Raw genomic sequence first — 15862 nt, forward strand, 5'->3', positions numbered from 1 at the left:
CACCCCAACCCACCCCACGCACGGCCTCCCCAGAACCACGTGGGGAGAACTATTTCCCACCCCCAACCCCGACGGGCGCTGTTCGAGGCCGGTCCCTGGAGCATGCGCAGTGGCATCTCACCCCCACCCCCTCCCCACACCCCCACTGGGCTCCTGCATCGAGCCCCGGGTTCGCAGCCGCAGCCGGGATCGGGCAGCCGGGGGCGGGCGGGCACAGTAGGGCCATGGCTGAGGGTGAGGATATGCAGACCTTCACGTCCATCATGGATGCACTGGTTCGCATCAGTGTGAGTTAAGGTGGGGTCGAGGGCAAGGGGAGGGGGCGTTTCGGGGTCCGGGACCAACCCGGACCTTGAGCAGGTGGGAATCCAGGAAGATGCCGGGATGTAGACGGGGGGCTAGTAATGGCAGATACGACCGGGAGCGTCGGGATGCAGGTACGAGCGGGCACCCCCCGGCAGCCGGGAGCGGGGTGCCGCGGAGGCGTCTGCCTGCCGGAGCGTGGGGAGCATGGCGCTGGCCAGACGCCGCGGGCGGGCCGGGGTGGCCGCCAGCAGTGCACCAGGGCCGGGGCTACCAGGCACAGGGGGCTCGGGAGAGCCTGGGTGCTTTCCAAGAAAACTGAGGCCAGGTGGGAGGCGAGGGAGGAGGCGCCCCAGGGTGCGTTTCCCAATTTGGACCCCTCCCCAAGACCCCACCCCACCGCACCCCCACTCAGGGCTGCCTCTGAGACTGCGGTTGTCATGGCAACCCGTGCCCGGCTCTCCCAGGGGCGGTGCCAACCCTGCTCCCCCCCACCACTTCCTTCCCCCTCCCTCCCTGTCCCTCCCTCCTTTGTGTCAGCTGCGCCCCTGACCGGGATGGCTGCGAAGAGAGGGACCAAGGTGAGGTGTTGGGGGTGGGGCATAGCCTGAGGACCCCCCCTGCCACCAGAAGGGGGAGGGATACTTCCGGCGGGGAGGGGGGCGAGGAGGCGGGGCTCTTGTATCCCCTTAGCTTGGGGTGGGGGTTGCGGCTGGTTGCCACGATGGGAAGGAGCGGAGGGCCGGAGGGTGCGCGGGTTTGGTGGGGGGGGCATCTTGGGAGGCGGAGTTGGGATCCGGGGGCCGGAGGAGATGGATGGGGAAGTGAAGGCTAAGGGACGGATGCCGGAGCGGCCACAGGCCAGAGTCACGGCGGGAGGACCGCAGGGACTGGCAGGAGGCCGGCGAGCCTGCGGCGCCTGGCGAAGGGGAGGGGGCGTGCGTGGAAGAGGGGTGCCAGAGAAGGGGGGGCGGGGGTCCGCACCCAGCTGCGGAATGGGCGGTGCCCTTGAGAAAAATGCCGTGGGCAAGAGGCGCCGACTCGGAGGGATGCCGGCAGGTGAGGGAGGCTGCCAGCCCGGGCTGCTGCGGCCCAGCCGTGGGGGTGGGGCTTGAAGGTGGGGGAGGCAGGCGCTCCAACCTTGGCCTGTCTGCGGGCCTTGGCTCTGCAGCAGGCAAACGGGGGGGCCTGGGCACGCTCCTAGGCGCAGACCTAGGACCTAAGGCAGGTGTTGGGGGAAGGACATGGGTAGCTTGTCTTGCCCCTCCCTGGGGACAGCTGAGAGGCCTGCGGAGATGCCCAGGTGCCCACGCTCTGACCCGGCCTCCCGGTCCCTCTACAGACGAGCATGAAGAACATGGAGAAGGAACTGCTGTGCCCAGTGTGTCAGGAGATGTACAAGCAGCCCCTGGTGCTGCCCTGTACCCACAACGTGTGCCAGGCCTGTGCCCGAGAGGTGCTGGGCCAGCAGGGCTACCTGGGCCACGGCGGGGACCCCAGCTCGGAGCCTACCTCTCCTGCTTCCACCCCTTCCACCCGCAGCCCCCGTCTCTCCCGAAGAACGCTCCCCAAGCCAGACCGCCTGGACCGGCTGCTTAAGTCAGGTAGGGCTGGGGCGGGCTGTCCAACAGGAAGGTGAGAGTGGTCCGTGCCTGAACAGGACGTCTGTCTGTCTGTCTGTCTGTCTGTCAGGGCTGGCAGTACTGCTCACCCAGGCTCCAGTGAGAGCTGGAATTAGCTCCTTTTGTAACTGAACAGATTTGCTCACCCCCAGCCGGCTGTAATTCTCACCTCCTCTACCTCCGCCCACAGGCTTTGGGACATACCCCGGGAGGAAGCGAGGTGCTCTGCACCCCCCAGTGATCGTGTTCCCGTGCCCAGCCTGCCAGGGCGATGTGGAGCTGGGGGAGCGGGGCCTGGCGGGTCTCTTCCGGAACCTCACCCTGGAGCGTGTGGTGGAGAGGTACCGCCAGAGCGTGAGTGTGGGAGGTGCCATCCTGTGCCAGCTGTGCAAGCCCCCGCCGCTCGAGGCCACCAAGGGCTGCACGGAGTGCCGAGCCACCTTCTGCAATGAGTGCTTCAAGCTCTTCCACCCGTGGGGCACTCAGAAGGCCCAGCACGAGCCCACCTTGCCCACCCTCTCCTTCCGCCCCAAGGTGAGCCAGCCTACGGAGGGAAGGAGGGGCATGGTGGTGCTGGGCCCGTGGGCGTGCCTGGCATTGTGGCTTCCAAAAAGAAGGTGGGCAGGGGGTGGTCCTTGTCACACTCTCTCCCCCCACCCCCCAGATAGAGCAGTCCACAGCTCTGGCCTTCTCTCCTGTAGGCTGGGGATGATGGCATGTGCCTTGCAATACTTGTCCCTGCAAGGTTGTTGACAAGAGCACACGGGACAATGTTTGTTCACTCAGGAGTGTTATCTGTGCATTAAATTCGCCTGTATGCGTTCTTTCCTCTAACAAATATTTATGGAGCACCTCAGTGTGTGGGGCTATTGTAGGTGTTAGGAGTGCAGCAGTAAACAGAATGGACAAGGTTAAATATCAACCACAGGCCCAGATTAATTCCCATCATTACTGTTGTTCCCACACATGGCAGGGAGGTGGTTTGAGGGAGGAGCAAGGCTGGTTTGAAACAGGCATTGCCCAGAGACTGCAGGAAAGGCTCTCGCTGATGCCAGTGCGCACCACCAGGTGGCACTGTGGAACACCACTGGCTGCACTCCCTTGGGCTCCCTGACGGCTTGTGCAGGGAGGGCTCCCGTCCCACCTGCCCCAGGGGCCGTGCACACTCCCAGTTAGCTGCCTATCTCCCTGCCCTTTGTGTCCCTAGGGCCTGATGTGCCCGGACCACAAGGAAGAGGTGACCCACTACTGCAAGACATGTCAAAGGCTGGTATGCCAACTCTGCCGGGTGCGTCGCACCCACAGTGGGCACAAGATCACACCAGTGCTCAGCGCCTACCAAGCCCTCAAGGTGAGACCCTTCCCCACTCACCTGCGGCGCTGAGCCACAGTCATACCCTCCCACACCTCCGCCTTGCCGCCGGCTTCCGCAGAGCCCAGTGTGATGCCCATCTCTTTCTTCCCCCTCAGGACAAGCTGACAAAGAACCTGACATACATCCTGGGAAACCAGGACACGGTGCAGACCCAGATCTGTGAGCTGGAAGAGACTGTGAGGCACACTGAGGTGAGGGAGGCTGCCGAGGTGGGCTCCGGGCCCTGCTTGGGAGTGCTGGCCAGCAAGGGGTGTGGGTAGGAGTGGCCCAATCTCTTTGCTGCACGCTCAGAAAGCCCTTGGGGGGGGGGGTCTGTGTGTGTGTGTGTGCACGCACACACAGGTGCTTTGGTTCTGGTTCGACCAGGTTGGCAGGAACACAAGTGCCCCAGGCCAGGTCTACCTGGGTTGCAGCGGGGGTTGGGCTGCTGTAGCTCACATGCCTTCAGGCCTGCCGAGGATGGCACCCTCAGTGTGATCCAGGGGACAGACAGCTCTGATAGCTTCTGCCAGAGTGCTCAAATCAGCTGACCCCAGGACAGACGACAGGCATGGCACAGAGCGTAACCATGGCTCCTTTTATTTAGGTGAGGGCTTAAGCAGTTGGGAGCGTGATGTGAGCCTTCAGAAAGGTTAGCACGAATGGGCAGACGTGGAGCCCCTCTGAGGGCATGGGAAGGGGTCACTAGGACTTCCCCCAGAACCTTTCTGAGCCTAGCCTAGCGGGGCATCCCAAAAAGCAAGACAGTAAGTCATGCATCCCTCGGGTGTTGTTCCCTGGGCAGGTGAGTGGTCAGCAGGCCAAGGAGGAGGTGTCGCAGCTGGTGCGGGGGCTGGGGGCTGTGCTGGAGGAGAAGCGAGCGTCGCTGCTGCAGGCCATTGAAGAGTGCCAGCAGGAGCGGCTGGCCCGCCTCAGCGCCCAGATCCAGGAGCACCGGAGCCTGCTCGATGGCTCAGGCCTGGTGGGCTATGCCCAGGAAGTACTGAAAGAAACAGACCAGCCCTGCTTTGTGCAGGCAGCCAAGCAGCTGCACAGCAGGTATTCGGGGCGTGGCGCAAGGGCCCAGGTCTCCTGGGGGGCAGGGGCGTCGTGCTTGGAGCCATCACCCAGGACAGTGTCCGCAGGAGAACTTCCAGGCAGAGAGAGAGAGAGAGCTGGGGCCCCGAGGATTTTCTTGAGGCCAAACTGACACCAGCTTATCCCCGGGAGCCAAGGGAGAGACGCAAAGCAGACGCCGGGGCTGTGGGGGGAGGGGAGCTGCCCGGATGGCAGTGCCTCTGACCCTTTTATGCCCCCACCCCAGGATTACCCGGGCTACCGAGGCCCTGCAGACATTCCGGCCGGCTGCCAGCTCCTCCTTCCGCCACTACCAACTGGACGTGGGCCGTGAGATGAAGCTGCTGACGGAACTCAACTTCCTGCGAGGTCAGGAGACGACCGGGCCCCATGCCCAATCGCAGCCTTCTTCCCTTGCTCCCCAGCAGCGGGCCCGGGGGGCAGTGCCCACCAGGGACCTCCTCGGCCTCCTGCCCGGCCTGGCCAGCCTCTCCTCCCGCCCAGCCCACCCTGCCACGCCGCCCACCGCGCTCAGCGCTGCTTCTCGCTCTCTTTGTTTGTAGGCTGTGGCCACCGCGGACTCTGCTCCGGAGCACCCCAGGCAAGTCAGCGGCCCTGCCCCGGGGGCCCTGCCCCCCGCCGGGCCACCCGTCCCGCCCCGCCGCCCTCACGCAGCTCCACCACCCACTCACTGCTTCCCTCCTTCCTGCCTTCACCCAAACTCCTGCTCCTTCCACCGTGTCACCCACTTCTGCCGTCTGTAGGCACTTGCCCAACTCTGGCCCTTCTGACCTTTTGTCCTGGTGGCCTTGCCCCTTGGACCTCCATTGTCCTCCCTGTGGCCTCTGCCCCTGCCGCCACGCCTGCTTCTCCCCTCCGCTGTCTCCCCATTGTCTATCTTGCTGACTCTTGCATCTCCCACCGGTCCCATCCCCCTCTGCCCCACTCAGGCTCCTCTTGCCTGGCTCCCAGTGGCCTTTGCCTGCCTCACCCTGGGGCTCCTCTGAACTCCCAGAATGTGTAGGCCCGAAGCACCCCCAGAATGCACCTGCCCCAGTACCCTCAGGGGACAGAGGAGGACACTGAGGCCCTTCGGGTGGGGAGTGACTTATTTCAGGCCAGAGTGAGATAGCAGCCAACCAGGCAGGGCAGAGCACAGAGCTCCTGAACCCCACCCAGCCTCTCTCTTCCCTTGGGCCCTGCCCACCCCAGGCCTGGTGTCCCAGGGGGTCTGCCCCCAGCTCCCCCTCACCCACACTCACCCCCCCGGCCCCCGCTGCTTCCCCCTTCCCCGCCGTGCCAGACTGACCGGCAGGCCCTGACCAACCCGTGCTGTCTTTCCCAACAGTGCCCGAGGCGCCCGTCATTGACACCCAGCGCACCTTTGCCTACGACCAGATCTTCCTGTGCTGGCGGCTGCCGCCCCACTCACCCCCAGCCTGGCACTACACCGTCGAGTTCCGCCGCACGGACGTGCCTGCCCAGCCCGGCCCTGCACGCTGGCAGCGGCGGGAGGAGGTGAGGGGCACGAGTGCGCTGCTCGAGAACCCCGACACCGGCTCCGTGTACGTGCTGCGCGTCCGTGGCTGCAACAAGGCTGGCTACGGCGAGTACAGTGAGGACGTGCACCTGCACACACCCCCGGCACCAGGTGAGTGAGCGCACAGCCGGCCCGGGCCTCGCGGGGGCCTAGGGCTCGTGGTCTGGATGGCTTCACAGAGCCGGGGGCGGGGTGGGGCCACGGCTGAACTCCAGCTGGACCGCCAAGGTTCAAACCCCAGCACCACCTCTGGCCAGCTGTGTGTCTTTGGGCCAGTCTTTCAGCCTCTCTGAACTTCAGAGTCCTCTTCCATGGGGATGATACCACCACTTGCCTCACAGCGTGGCCGTGAGGATTTTTTTTTTTTTTTTAATTTTCTAGAGAAAAGTGCCAGATAAATTAAAAAAAAAAAAAAGATTTAAGTATTTATTTGAAAGGCAGAGTTGGTTCACTCCCCAAATGGCTGCAATGGCTGGAGCCAGGCCAATCCAAAGCCAGGAGCCAGGGTCTCCCACGTGGGTGCAGGGGCCCAAGGACTTGGGCCATCTTCTACTGCTTTCCCAGGCCATAGCCGAGAGCTGAATCAGAAGTGGAGCAGCCGGGACTCGAACTGGCGCCCATATGGGATGCCAGCACTGCAGGCGGCAGCTTTACCCGCTGTGCCACAGCGCCAGCCCCTGCTGTGAGGATTAAGACATGTAATGTCTTCATGGTTTAGGGCACATAGTAAGAGCTGGCAACACGTTGATAAAGTGATTCTTGAGAAATAGCATGGACCCTGGGCTGCGGACCGCAGGGGAGCCGCACGGCCTGAGTAAGGGGCCCCAGAGGCAGGGGCTAAGCTTAAGGGTATGAGCAGCATAGGGTGGGGGGGCCAGGCAGACAGAGATGACAGTGGTAGTGTCACAGCAGAGGCTCTCCCGAGGCCCCGCCACGGCCAAGGGCTCACGGGAAGCATTGAGTCAGCTGGGGCTGGGACCCTGGTGTGTGTGTCCACTAAAAACTCTCCCTGGGATTCCGCGCCCATTTTTTCTCCACATGCCCCCGCCTCCAGTTTCCCACGCCCTATTCCCCAGAGCCCACTGCCTGCTCCTGGTGACCAAACACCTTGGCCACCTGCTCCGTGTTCAGAAACGCCCCCGTGTCGTGTACCAACACCCCACAGTCCTCAGTGCCCGTGTTTGTCCCCGGAGCCCACCCTTCTGTCTCAACCCCCTCCTCCTTCCAGTCCTGCATTTCTTCCTCGATGGCCGCTGGGGTGCAAGCCGAGAGCGGCTGGCCATCAGCAAGGACCAGCGAGCAGTGCGGAGCGTCCCGGGGCTGCCCCTGCTGCTAGCTGCGGAGCGGCTGCTCACCGGCTGCCACCTGAGCGTGGACGTGGTCCTGGGCGACGTGGCGGTGACCCAGGGCCGCAGCTACTGGGCCTGCGCCGTAGATCCGGCCTCCTACTTGGTCAAGGTGGGCGTTGGGCTGGAGAGCAAGCTTCAGGAAAGCTTCCAGGGTGCCTCGGACGTGATCAGCCCCAGGTCAGAGCCCTCTGGAGTGGATGGGGACTGGAGGCCCTGGGTGGGGGCCGGGAGCAGGACAGAAGTGCCAAAGGGGGCGCACACTCGCTGGGGCGGAGCCAAGGAGGAAGCCAGGCTGGGAGGCCTGTGGCCAGGGCAGAGGTGGACTCAGCCAAAGGGTCTTCGGGGACTGATTTTCCCAGTGTGGTTGGGGAAGGGGCGACAGAGGAGAGCCAGCTCCACGTCCCTCCATCTGACACTCCCGTCCCACCAAGCCTCCGCACCCCTTCCCCCAGCACCCCATTCCCAACGTCTTTCCTCCATAACACAGTTTCTCTCCGACACCTCCTTCCCCCACATCCTTCCTCAGCATCCCAAAGCCCTCCCATAAACGTCCCATCCCCACACCCCTCCTGTCCCCAACATCCTACTTAACACTATCCCACCACCACCCCATTTCCTCACAGTGCCTGCTCCCCAGCACCAAGTCCCTTCTGGACTCTGTTCTTCCCAATCCCACATCTCTGTAAAGTTTCTGACTCCAACCACCCCTCCTCTCTCCCCACGGCTGCTCGCCAGCCGGCCCCCGCCCCCCACTCCCCAGCATCACTGCCCCAGCACTGTTTCCCTTGACCCATCCTGTCCAGGTGGGCGGAAGCCACGCTTCTCCAGCGTGCTTTAGCAGTGCCTGTCTTCTCCCCACTCCCCTCTTGCCGGGTGCCCCTTTCTCCCCAAACCACACCCCCAGCCCCCACACTCCAACCCCTGTCTCTTCTCCATGCTCTCTGCTGGTATCCCAGCCCCACCCCTTCAGCCTGCTGCTCCAATATCCCATCGTGGGAACCTCTCAGCTCCCTCGTACCCCAGCCCCAGTGCCCTGCTAACCCGATGCCCGCTTCTGCAGGTACGACCCAGACAGCGGGCACGACAGTGGGGCCGAGGACGCCGCCGTGGAAGCATCGCCACCCTTCGCCTTCCTAACCATCGGCATGGGCAAGATCCTGCTGGGGTCCGGAGCAAGCTCCAACGCGGGGCTGACGGGGAGGGACGGCCCGGCAGCCGGCTGCACGGTGCCCCTGCCACCCCGCCTGGGCATCTGCCTGGACTACGAGCGGGGCCGAGTCTCCTTCCTAGATGCGGTGTCTTTCCGGGGGCTCTTGGAGTGTCCCCTGGACTGCTCAGGGCCTGTGTGCCCAGCCTTCTGCTTCATTGGGGGCGGGGCGGTGCAGCTACAGGAGCCCGTGGGCACTAAGCCTGAGAGGAAGGTCACCATAGGGGGCTTCGCCAAGCTGGACTGACCCTCCCAGGCCCCAGTGCAGGCCTCCTGGCACCTGGTTACCCCCTCCCCGCGGCAGCTTCTCCCCCAAACTTTCTACCACGTGGCCCGCCCCTTACCCTGTGTCTGTGTCTTTGCAGGGCTTTCTCTCGATAAGGGACTCCCCCGTGTCCACCCCCATGGATGTCCCCCGTTCTCTGATCCACACCTTCCAAGTTCTCCGGCCCATGCCCTGTCCCTGGCATCTCACCCAAGTCATGGAGAGAGCCCCTTCCCCATCCTTGCCCTGCACCCCCAGTTCGATGGGGAGGGAGAGTGCCTGGAACACTGGGCCTGACTCTCAGCTCTGCCCATTGCCTGCCAAGCTCCTTGCGCCACTGTTATTGACCTGCAGCCTTGAGGCAAGCAGGCACTTTGGCCAGTGCCGGGCACTCCTTGGAGAGGGGCAGGGGCCCGCCTGTCATTCCGCTTTATTTATTTGACCCCCATACCTTCCAGCCGCATGCCCCTCACGCCCTCTTCCTTCCTGCATGCGTTCGTTACCTGTCCCGCACCCATGCCCATGTGCCAAGTCTCCCTTGGGGACCCAGCTGAAGCCGGGTGTCCCCACTGGGTCCCCAAGTCTCCCTTGGGGACCCAGCTGAAGCCGGGTGTCCCCACTGGGTCGCTCCAGGCAAGGCCTCTGGTGCCTGCTGCTGCCCCCCTGCGGTGGGTTCTGCTAGGCGTGTGCGGAGCAACCGCTGTTACTGTCACGGTTTCTAAACAATAAACTGGGAGGCCAGGTACATCTCTGCCTGCCCTAGGCGTGTGGACCGTTCCTCTTAGCTTCCGCGCGGTGGAAGGACCCCACGGTGCCCTGCCGTCGGGGGCGCAGGGGTGCCTGGTGAATATGGCGCCTGAGGCCAGCCCATCCCCAAGCCAGGGCCCCCTGAACCTCCCGCCAAACAGGTTCCCAGCCCAGGCCCGAGGCGACCATGGCCGCCAGGGGGCGCAGCGCCCAGCCTGTTGGCGCCTGGCCTTAGACGGGGCGTCCGGGCGGCGCCAGGGTCCTGGTAGAGTATGGTTGGGAGCGCAGGCGCCGTGCCTGGACCCAAAGCGGCCAGGGAGCCAGAACCACTTCCCCATTCCCAGGGTGCCGGGAGCCCACCCCAGAGGCAGCGGCAGGGGATCAGCAGGGGGAGAGGGAGGCTGGGGGAGGGCAGGGCCTGGCGCCGGGGCCGGATCTGACCCAGCCCCCGCTTATCGCAGCCGTGTTGACTCTGCGTGGTTATCGCTGCCCAAGGGTTTACTTCACACCCGGGCAAGCTAAGAATAGAGCTCCTGGGGGCACGGTGCCAGGGGGAGAGGAGGGCGCAGGCAGGCAGGCGGGCGGCTGCAGCCGGAGTGAAACCTGGGCCCGAGGCGGGGCCGGGCCAGGGCCGTCGCGCAGGCGGAGCCGTCTGCTGGCCCACCAGAGCCCAACTCGGTTTCGTTTCCTCCTTCCTCCAGCGCCGCCGGGCATGGGCGAGAGGTGACTCCCCGCGCCACCCTGTGCCCCAGTGTCTCCTCTTCCCCCACTTTCACCTCTCAAGCAACGCCTGCGCCTCCTTGTCTCCCTGCCCCCTTCCAGGCCCCGCCTCCCAGCCGCCGCCCCCCTGCCCGCCAAGGATCAAGGAAGGAGACACAGGTCCGCGCAGCAGGAGGCGCGTTTTATTCAGCCCGGATCGATCCCACCCCCATCCAGGATTTCCAAGCCAGTCCTTATGAGAGCCACCCTCCCTCCCCACCCAGGCCTGTCCCCCAGGGGCAGGGACAAGCGTCACTAGGTGGAGATGATGGAGGGCCAGCGGTGGGCAGCCCACCTGGACGGCGGCTCCCAGCGCAGATCAGAGTGCAGGGGCTCTGGAAGGGAGGATTCTGAGGGAGGGGCTGGCACGGGCTGGCACCCGCTGGCCCTCGGCGAATGGCATGTCCCTACAAGTTGGCAGAAGTGGCTGCCACTGCTGGGTTCGTGTAAGAAAGGCTGCTACCACCGTTGCCCGCAGAAACCTGGGTGGGGGGAAAAAGGGGGACCAGGGTGAAGGGTAGAAGCGACCTCCTAGGACCCCTGGATGGCACTCCAGCCTGGGCTCACTGGTCAGGGGCCTGGCCTGTTCTCAAAGGGTTAATTCGAAGTGCGCACCTGCCGGCCCCACAGGCAGCCAGGTGACTGTAAACAGGGCTGCTCCTCCCTCCTCTCCCCCTCCCTCCCTCCCAGGGCTCTAATCAGCCCCCTTGTCCCTCCCCCCTTCTCCCTCCACTCTCCGCCTTCAGCTCAAGGGGTGTGTGTGTGTGTGTGTGTGTGTGAGAGAGAGAGAGTGTCCACAGGCGCTGGCAAAACTGGAAGAGGAAGGTCCCCAGGAGGCGGAAAATAGGGACAAGGAAAGGAAACTCCTGCCTCCTCCCCCACACCAAGTGGCTCCGCAGTCCCAGGAGGCTGCAGTAATTATTTACCAGGTCCCGTGGAGCACGGCCAGGAGAAGAGGGAGGGGTCATTGCTTCCTTGAGCTCCCAAGGAGCCCCAGCACCCAAGACCCCCGGCCTTGAGCAATCTGCTCTGGGCGGTTGGGTTGTGAAAGAGGCACAGGTGCTGGCTGTGCGGCAGGAAGGGCTCCCTGGGGCGCAGAGCCCCACCCATTTCACCTCTGGGCATCCCAGCCAGCGCCGCCCTGGTGCCAGTTCAGCCAAGCAGTGACCGTGGGCGGGCAACTGGCCTGGCGCTTGGGAATGCTGGCCGTCACCTCCCCAGGCCCATTCCCCAGGGTCCCTCAGACCACCCTCACCAGGGTCTACGCCTCCTGCCACCTCTCACCTCTCCCAAGCTCTTTGGGTTTTTCCAAATCCCCTGCCCAGTCAAAAGCCTCAGCTTCCCATCCTCACCTCCTCATATGGGCTCCGTCTGGTGCTGCCAGGGGGCACATAGCGGCCGTGGGTGTGGTAGGTGGGGTACTCACTCATGGGGTGGTAGGTGTCCCGGGTCGGGAAGAGATCCAGCTGCCCGTAGTTCTTACGTCGGCACTGACACACGGCCTGGGGAGGCAGGTGGGTTACCTGGGCCAGGAGGGTCCTTCCACCAGCAGACTCTGGTCAAGGCCAGAGACCGAGCACTTACCAGGGCTATGAAATAGATGATGGCCAGCGCAAGCAGGACACACACCAGCACGAGCAGGGCGATCCCCCAGCCTGGAACTCCAGACTGGGCAGAGGAGGGAGACAGAACATCACGCACTAAAAGGAAAGAGCCGTGGTCAGGACAGTGTCCCAAAGGAGACATCCCCATGTCCTCTGCCAGCACCAAGGAGAATGGCAGGGGCCCCGCACAGCGCCGGGCCCCGCACAGCACCGCTGGGGAAGCAGCCTTACCTGTGACTCTTGAAATGTTCAGGTTGTACCTGGCTGCTTGCGGTATATTCCGAACAAACTCTGAGTACACCGTGAATTCATTGGTGCTGCTCTCCTGGAAAGCCAGAATCAAGTCCACCACCACGGACCCTGGCCTAGCCACGGGGAGAGAGACGACTGAGCCTCAGGCCCCAGCTCTGGCTCAGCACTGTCCCCAGGCACGACAGCACCCCCCCCCACACACACACACCCAGGGTCCGCACACGGAACTGTACCTGAACCGGATTCCAGAGAGGCCCAGGAAGTTCTGTCCATAGATCTGCGAAATCTGGGGTGAGAGGGCAGGGAGTCAGGCTTGCTGCAAAGCGCCCCCCGCCCCCCAGCTCCAAAGACTGCTTCAGGGGAGCCAGCGGAGGCCGGGTGGACACTCACCAGTGCCGAAACGTTCTTCTGCAGCTCTTGGTAGTAGTTGCTGCTTGGATCCTCCAGGGAAGAATTGAACTGCAGGTTGGTGATGTAAAAAGACAGGAAGAAGAAAGACAAACCAGCAGACACCTGGGGAGCACTGCTCTGAGTGGAGGTGGTGACAGGAGGCCCCGTGCTGTGGCTGGGACTGGGAAGGGCGGTGGGAGTGCCAGTGTGCTGGCTGGGAACCGAAGTTGGTGTGCTCAGAGTGCCAACTGGCATGGTGGTAGCCGAGGCCGAGGTGACATCGTGGACGGGGCTGGTGGCCGAGACCAACGTGGGGCTGGTGGCTGAAGCTGAGGTGACATCGCGGATGGGGCTGGTGGCCGAGACCGACGTGGGGCTGGTGGCCGAGACTGACGTGGGGCTGGTGGCCGGGGCCGAGGTGACACTGTGGATGGGGGAGGTGGCCGAGACTGACGTGGGGCTGGTGGCCGGGGCCGAGGTGACATTGTGGATGGGGCTGGTATCTGAGACCGACATGGGGCTGGTGGCTGAAGCTGAGGTGACTTCGTGGACAGGGGAGGTGGCTGAGACCGACATGGGGCTGGTGTTTGAGACTAACGTAGAGCTGGTGGCCAGGGCAGAGGTGACTTCGTGGATGGGGCTGGTGGTCAGGGCAGAGGTGACTTCGTGGACGGGGCTGGTGGCTGAGCCTGACGCAGGGCTGGTGGCCGGGGCTGAGGTGACTTCATGGACTGGGCTGGTAGCCGAGCCTGACACAGGGCTGGTGGTCAGGGCCGAGGTGACTTCATGGACAGGGCTGGTGGCTGGAGCAGAGGTGACTTCGTGGACGGGGCTGGTGGCCGAGCCTGACACAGGGCTGGTGGTCAGGGCCGAGGTGACTTCGTGAACAGGGCTGGTGGCCGGAGCAGAGGTGACTTCGTGGACGGGGCTGGTGGCTGAGCCTGACGCAGGGCTGGTGGCTGGGGCTGAGGTGACTTCGTGGACGGGGCTGGTGGCCGGAGCAGAGGTGACTTCGTGGACGGGGCTGGTGGCTGAGCCTGACGTGGGGCTGGTGGCTGAGCCTGACGCGGGGCTGGTGGCTGAGCCTGACGCAGGGCTGGTGGCTGGGGCTGAGGTGACTTCGTGGACGGGGCTGGTGGCCGGAGCAGAGGTGACTTCGTGGACGGGGCTGGTGGCTGAGCCTGATGCAGGGCTGGTGGCTGGGGCTGAGGTGACTTCATGGACAGGGCTGGTGGCCGGAGCAGAGGTGACTTCGTGGACGGGGCTGGTGGCTGAGCCTGATGCAGGGCTGGTGGCTGGGGCTGAGGTGACTTCGTGGACGGGGTTGGTGGCCGAGCCTGACACAGGGCTGGTGGCTGGAGCAGAGGTGACTTCGTGGACGGGGCTGGTAGCCGAGCCTGACACAGGGCTGGTGGCCGGGACCGAGGTGACTTCATGGACTGGGCTGGTGGCCGGGGCTGAGGTGACTTCATGGACGGGGCTGGTGGCCGAGCCTGACGCAGGGCTGGTGGTCAGGGCCGAGGTGACTTCGTGGACAGAGCTGGTGGCTGAGCCAGACACAGGGCTGATGGCCGGGGCCGAGGTGACTTCATGGTCGGAGCTGGTGGCTGGAGACGTGGTGGTACTGACGGCCTGGCCTGGAATGGCAGCAGAGCCTGAGCCAGGGCTGAGGGTGGGGAGTGAACCGCTGGTCATGCTTGCAGTGCGTCTCTCAGCGGAGCCGGGCCCTGGCCTGCTTGGGAGAGCCAAGATCTACTTTTCCGCTCTAGCTGGGGACAGAAGCCTTAAGAACCACTGGGTAGGAGGGCAAATCTAGGCGAGGGAAAACGGAACTTCTGGCAGGAGGGCTGGAGCGTGAACAGCAGCCCCAGCCTCAGGCCCGGCCCTCGGCCCTCCAGCTCTCTTTCCGACAGCACTGCGCCCCACCCCCCAGTCCATTTTTCCACTCCTAGGACCCCTCCCCCCCAGGACCTTCACCTGCCCCTACTCTCCGGAGTGGGGGGAGGGAGTGCTTTTTCTCAGCCCATCTTTAGCCCCTCTCCTCCCAGACACAGACGGAGCCACCCCAGTCTACCATTGCTGGCTCTGGTGGAGCCATCTGCCAGAGAACAAAACCCACAGAGAGGCCCGCAAGACCACGAGACCAGGCTGGCCCCCTCCCCACCTCGTGCCCCTCACCTGTAATCCCTAAGAGCAGCAGCAGCAAGAAGAAAGGGGGCCGGATGCCCATGCCTGGTGGCATGGCGGTGGTGAGCTGGGTGGGGAGGGGGCAGGACGCACCCAGGCCGGCGCTGCGTGTGAGGTGGAGCGGCACAGGCGCCTGCCGCTTTATACCGGTCCCCCCTCCCGCCCTAGGCACAGCCGGAGCAGGTGACAGGTGATAAAGCCCCGCCCCCTCCTCCCTTCCCTACCTCCTTCTTTTTCCTCTTCCTCCTCCCCAATCATTCCTGGGTAAGTACATGGGCTCCAGTCACTCAGCCTTCTGACGACCTGTTTGTTTTCCAAGGGGCCTTCCCCTTCCATCAGCCACTCCCTGGCTCTAGGTGGGGGGTGGGGGACAGTCTGGGGCCTGGGGCCCCCTGCTGTCTAGTCTTAGCCCGAGGACTGCAGCCAAGGTGAAGAGAGAGCACAGAGAAGGTGGGCTGCTTCAAGGTCCTGGACAACCAAGCCTGGACGCCCACCCCTAGGGCCCCCACTCCACTTCCCCACGCTCTCTGGGTCCTTGGGAGCCACACCCGTGCGGGGCCGAGAAGAAGCCAGACGGGTTGATAATGAGTGCACCAAGTGGTAGTTTTGTACTCCCTCCCCCCCAACACTTCCCGGAATAGCCCCACCCTTCTAACCGCTCCCTGTCCCGTTCCACATGCAGTTCTAGCCTGAAAACCACATTGCCCGCCCGGGCCGGACTTTCCAGTAGCCTGGGTTCCCTCCGTGGCATACTGGGGGTGCGGTGTGGGGGGGTAGAAATTTCCACTAAAAGACCGACGAAACCGGTGCTCCACCGAATCCTAAGGACCTTTCCAAGCCTTCGCCTGGAGCGGCAGCCCCGCCGGCGGGAGCTCCTGCCCTCTGGCGGTCACCCGTAGCCTCGCGGGGCGGCCCGCGCGGCCGAGAGGCGCCCCGATCCGGAGCACTGCGGGTCGGGAGGTGCGGCCTAGGTGGGGGTAAAGAGCCGCCGCGGCGGGGGTGGGGCGCGCGGGACCCCGGCGAGAGGGGTCAGAGCCAGGGCAGAGGGGGAGGAGCGCACTGCGCGCAGCGGCGCCTGGCAGCTTCAGGCCAGGGACGCGGAAGCGCTTAGGGGCGGTGTGTGGCGGAAATGGAGCTAGGTGGGTGGGGTCCTCAGGTATGTGGAAGGGGCGTCGATATGTGTGGGAGGGGACCAAGGAATGTGGG

At 64.4% G+C, this 15862-nt stretch overlaps 2 protein-coding genes across 6 annotated transcripts; one reads left to right on the forward strand and one right to left on the reverse strand.

Moving 5' to 3' along the window:
* Positions 1-221: 221 nt before the first annotated feature.
* On the forward strand, positions 222-9455 carry TRIM46 (tripartite motif containing 46). 4 transcript variants are annotated; one of them, XM_062192412.1, is made up of 10 exons: positions 222-287; positions 1646-1907; positions 2116-2459; positions 3133-3276; positions 3396-3491; positions 4085-4338; positions 4604-4725; positions 5705-6007; positions 7125-7422; positions 8306-9455. In XM_062192412.1, exons 1-10 carry the CDS (start codon positions 225-227, stop codon positions 8697-8699), a joined length of 2280 nt encoding a protein of 759 aa, XP_062048396.1. In that variant the 5' UTR covers positions 222-224; the 3' UTR covers positions 8700-9455. The 4 variants fall into 4 exon arrangements, with proteins under 4 accessions (XP_062048396.1, XP_062048397.1, XP_062048394.1 ...); XM_062192410.1 differs by lacking the exon at positions 222-287 and adding an exon at positions 654-884; XM_062192413.1 differs by lacking the exon at positions 7125-7422 and having other exon boundaries at positions 8306-8382.
* A 938-nt stretch (positions 9456-10393) lies between these two features.
* MUC1 (mucin 1, cell surface associated) lies at positions 10394-15231 on the reverse strand. Of its 2 annotated transcripts, none has more exons than XM_062193650.1 (7): positions 14881-15231; positions 12470-14106; positions 12313-12365; positions 12059-12192; positions 11808-11923; positions 11576-11725; positions 10394-10705 (listed from the first exon to the last, which is right to left on the reverse strand). In XM_062193650.1, the coding sequence occupies exons 1-7, from the start codon at positions 14990-14992 to the stop codon at positions 10631-10633; spliced, it is 2277 nt and encodes a 758-aa protein (XP_062049634.1). In that variant the 5' UTR covers positions 14993-15231; the 3' UTR covers positions 10394-10630. The 2 variants fall into 2 exon arrangements, with proteins under 2 accessions (XP_062049634.1, XP_062049635.1); XM_062193651.1 differs by lacking the exon at positions 14881-15231 and adding an exon at positions 14648-14761.
* Between the last annotated feature and the right edge of the window lie 631 nt (positions 15232-15862).

Source organism: Lepus europaeus, chromosome 5 (genome assembly GCF_033115175.1).
Source record: "Lepus europaeus isolate LE1 chromosome 5, mLepTim1.pri, whole genome shotgun sequence".
Taxonomy (NCBI): Eukaryota; Metazoa; Chordata; class Mammalia; order Lagomorpha; family Leporidae; genus Lepus; species Lepus europaeus.